We start from the raw sequence: 4523 nt of genomic DNA, 5'->3' as shown, positions 1-4523 counted from the left end.
TGGGCATGGAATTTCGAGAAGAACAATTTTTTCTGAGGTCGGCGTACCTGATGACCCACAAGTATAGGAGATCAATCCTAGTCCTTTCGATAATTAATAGTGTCGAACCCAACGAGGAGCAGAAGAAAATGACAAACAGTTTTCAGTAAAGTATTTCTGTGCAAGTGCGGAAGGTAACAGTGATAGATAATTTTGTAGCAAGATAATTCGTAAGAAGTAATGATAGTAGAAAATGTGCAGCAAGTTGGCCCAATCCTTTTTATAGCAAAGGACAAGCCGGAAAGTTCTCTTATATAAAGCAAAGTGCTCTCGAGGACACATGGGAATTATCGTCTAGTCATGTTCATCATGTTTAGTTGATTCAAATTTGCTATCAAGATAATTTGATATGTGGGTGAACCGGTGCTTGAGTGTTGTTCTTACTTGAATAAGCAACCCACTTGTGATTACCCCCTCTCACAAGCATCCACAACTACGAAAGAAAAATCAATATAAATCTAACCATAGATGAAACATATGGATCTAAACCAGCCCCTTACGGAATAACACATAAACTAAGGTTTAAGCTTCTGTCACTCTAGCAACTCATCATCTACTTATTACTCCATAATGCCTCCCCTTAGGCCCAAGTATAGTGAAGTATCATGTAGTCGACGTTCACATGACACCACTAAATGTAGCAACAACATACATATCATCAAAATATCGAACGAATATCAACGTCACATGATTACTTACAACAAGACTTCTCCTATGTCCTCACGAACAAAAGTAATTACTACAAATTATATTCATGTTCAAGATTAGAGGTATATTGAATATGCTTGAGAATCTGAACATTTAATCTTCCACCAAATAAACCAAGTAGCATCAACTACAAGATGTAATCAACACTACTAGCAACCCACGGGTACCAATCTGAGGTTTTGGGACAAAGATTGAATACAAGAGATGAACTAGCGTTTGAGATGAGATGGTGCTGGTGAAGATGCTGATGAAGATTGGTCTTCCCATGATGAGAGGATCGTTGGTGATGTTGATGGCTTCAATTTCCCCCTCTCGGAGGGAAGTTTCCCCGGCGAAATCGCTCTTCCAGAGAGCAAAAGTGCTCCTGCCCAGGTTCCACCTCAAGACGACGGTGCTTCATCCCGAAAGTCTTCCTTTTATTTTTTTCTAGGGCAAATGGCTTCATATAATAGAAGATGGGCACCGGGAGGCCTGTCAGGGGGGCCACAAGCTCAATAGGCACGCCCAGGGGGTAGGGCGCGTCCCCTGAGCTTGTTGCTCCTTGGTGGCCCCCCTTCTAGTATTTCTTCTGCCAATACTTTTTATATATTTCAAAATAATTCTCCTAAATTTTTAGGTCATTTGGAGTTGTGCAGAATAGCTATCTCTGTTGTAGCCTTTTCCGATCAAGAATTCCAGCTACCGGCAATCTGCCTCTTTATGTGAAACTTCAAAATAAGAGATAAAAAGCATATGAATTGCATCATAAAGTGAAATAACAATTCAAAACATAATAAATAACAGTAGTAAAACATGATGCAAAATAGACGTATTAGTACCGCATGCTCACCCACACACAACGCCGGTGGGAGGCTTGGCTTGATGGGCGTGCGGTCTCCTCCAATTCTGAAGCCGAATAGAATGGACGGAAGCAACTCTGGCAGGTGGACGTCCCAGGAAAGCTACGCATTTTTTTGTGGAGACTAGCAAAGCATTCTATTCCGACTGAAGACGTACGACATCATCGACATATGTCACCATCTGATAGCTGTCAGTTGTGTGGAGCGACAGACTCGTGGCGTCATTCCCTACTCGAGTGCACGACGTCGAGGTGTGTCTGGGCTTTGGTTGATGGCGACCTAGCTGAGCACTTAATTGCTACGACGGACCCAAGCGCAAAAGGTTGCTATTTGGGTGATGGCTACTTTATCACATGACAAGTTTGTCACCCTAACGGTGACTCTGTGGGCCATATGGACAACAAGGCGGAAGGGCATCCATGAGTCTATTTTCTAAAGTTCTCTTGCCACACATATGCTCATTCAATGCCTTATTGCTGAATTGGAGAGCAATCAAGAATGCTCCTAGACCGATGAGACCTACTCCCGTTGTAAATGTTCGGTTGCACAAGGTTTGGACGCCTCCTCCAGTAGGGATGTTTAAGATCAATGTGAACGAAGGGCTCTCCCGAGATGGCTTCATGGGCGCATCCTCTGTTGTATGCCGTGTTGACAAGGCCTTCACTTAGGGTCCTCAACGATGGTCTTTCCAGGCATTAATGACCCGGCCTGTCTTGAAACACTAGCATGTCGAGAAGCGTAAGCACTTGCCCAAGACCTGAATCATTAATGATATAAAGCAGGGCTCACTAGGGAAGAGCGGCACAATAGTTCAAGAGATCAATGCGAATCAGCAGCTTTTTGAAGCATGTGATATCATCTTCGAAGGTAGAGACACAAACAAAAAACCTTATAGCTTGGTTAATTTTTCGGTTTCTCCTAACCGGGGTTGCCATTTGTGGCTAGGCTATTCACATGACCCTTTTTGCATTCTTTGAACTTCCCAATTATTCAATAAAGTGTCCTTCAAAAAAACCTAAAAAGGGAGATCCTAAAGAAAAAACCTAAAAAGGAAATTTCGGCAGCGGAAGCCATTTTCGCATCGGTTGGCGTTTGCACTGCACCCTGCCGGCGGCGGCCGCGACACCACACGATGCAGCCCTTCTCGCGGCACACCAGCTTCTTCGCGTCCCTCAAGCAGGTACCCAACCCACAGCTGTAATCCCTCACGGCCCCGCCGCGCCGCCTCCCCCTTCTGACGAATGGCGATTTCCTCCTCAGGTGGAAGACCGGTTGGCGGCGGAGGAGCAGCGGCCGGCGCCCCGACAGCCCGTCGCGCCGCCGCTTTTCTCGGACACCATGACCGCATCCCCGCTCTTCCTCGGCGCGTCGACGGCCACGGCCACCGACCGCGGCGGCGGCGCCGGCGAGAGCAGTGGCCCGGCGCTGGACTTCCTCACCCTCTCCAAAGATGAGGTGCGCGTGCAGGAGCCCCAACAAGACTCCGACTCCGACGACGACGGCGATAGCGGGGCGGACATAGCGCGGCTGATGGCGCTTATCGGCCTGTCGCCGCCGCCATGGTTCGGCGACGACGGAGGCGACAGCGGCGGGTGCGACTGCAGCGGCGGCGACGGGTTCATGGCGAAGGTCGTCGGAGTGGTCGGGCCCAAGTGCGAAAAGGAGAAGAGGAGGGTGGACGGCTGGATCCAGCATTACTACGGCGACGGCGGTGGCGGTGAGTGCAGGGAGCCCGCGAGGCTGGCGCATCTGTTGGTCGCCAAGGCCTCGTGGTCCTGGGATGGAGAAGGTCCCGAGGATAGAGCAGCCATTGCATTCCCTTCCGCGGTGAAGGAGTTCTTGGACCGTGACGCGCCGCCGCGGTTGACGGAGGAGGGGGAGCATAGGGAGACAGAGTGATGATTGGACAGAGGTCCTCTCTGTAGTGTGTTCGCCAAAGCATACTTCAAAGTTCAGAGAACACAGTGATGATGGATGTGCAAACTGAATGTTTGTATTCTGAAATTGTCTAACGCAATGTGTTCCTGCCAGAGAAGAACACATGGACAACCTGTCCAAAATTTTACATCTATTTACCAGAGTTTTCAGGGATTTTCACCTGCATTTTGCTCCAGTGCCACATGTGTTGGCTTCATGCTAGGTTGTAATCTGTGGTGGGCGCATGTGCCAATGGTAAGCAACAAGATATGCAAAAACATGTGATGTTTTCATCTGTCATCGCAACATATGCGAATCAAAATCACTTGGCGAAGCAGTGTTGATTGGCTAGATAGATTAAGGTATACGACTTAAGTGAGGTTATGTTTGCTGAGCCAACTGCATTTAGTCAGTACTTTGCCAAGAACACCTTAAGATTTCTTCCGCAAAAAAAGGAAAAGAGAATACCTTAAGATTTCTTTCAAATAAACTTGAGGAGAGATGTTCAAAATCTGTCAGACTAGATGAAGTTATGATGACTACCAGCTAGCTTTCAACGTAGTGCGATATCCAAATTATTAGTCACCAGCAAACTGGCCTGGCCATCTTACATCTTACAAAGAATGGACTATGGATTATCGGCTCAGTGCTAGTTTTAACTTTTGAGGACCCTAGAATTGCAGACTTCGCGCCCTCCGCCCCAAAATAAGTGTCTCAATTGAGACACTTATTTTGGGATGGAGGGAGTATATGAGACGATACTCTACAGTTACAATTTATTTATGCCCCAGCAAAGCAAATGGGCAACACCCAACTGTTTTTTTTTGAAAAGGGGACTCCCCGGCCTCTGCATCAGAACGATGCATATGGCCACATTTATAGATAAAAAGAGGTTCAACAAGGTCTTAAGGTCTTGAAACAAATAAAAAAACGGCAAGCTCACACAGAGCCACAACGCCAAGAACAAAAGGCCCAAAAGGCACAACCGGCTGGCATAACAAAAGATAGGTAAACTAATCG

General features: G+C 47.1%; 1 protein-coding gene across 1 annotated transcript; it reads left to right on the top strand.

The window, feature by feature from the left end:
* Positions 1-2635: 2635 nt before the first annotated feature.
* Positions 2636-3796, top strand: LOC119281180. Its single transcript, XM_037561779.1, has 2 exons — positions 2636-2766; positions 2847-3796. Exons 1-2 carry the CDS (start codon positions 2719-2721, stop codon positions 3483-3485), a joined length of 687 nt encoding a protein of 228 aa, XP_037417676.1. The 5' UTR covers positions 2636-2718; the 3' UTR covers positions 3486-3796.
* The last annotated feature ends 727 nt before the right edge of the window (positions 3797-4523 follow it).

This window comes from Triticum dicoccoides, chromosome 3B (assembly GCF_002162155.2).
Source record: "Triticum dicoccoides isolate Atlit2015 ecotype Zavitan chromosome 3B, WEW_v2.0, whole genome shotgun sequence".
Taxonomy (NCBI): domain Eukaryota; kingdom Viridiplantae; phylum Streptophyta; class Magnoliopsida; order Poales; family Poaceae; genus Triticum; species Triticum dicoccoides.
This window is presented reverse-complemented; position numbering and strand designations above follow the sequence as displayed.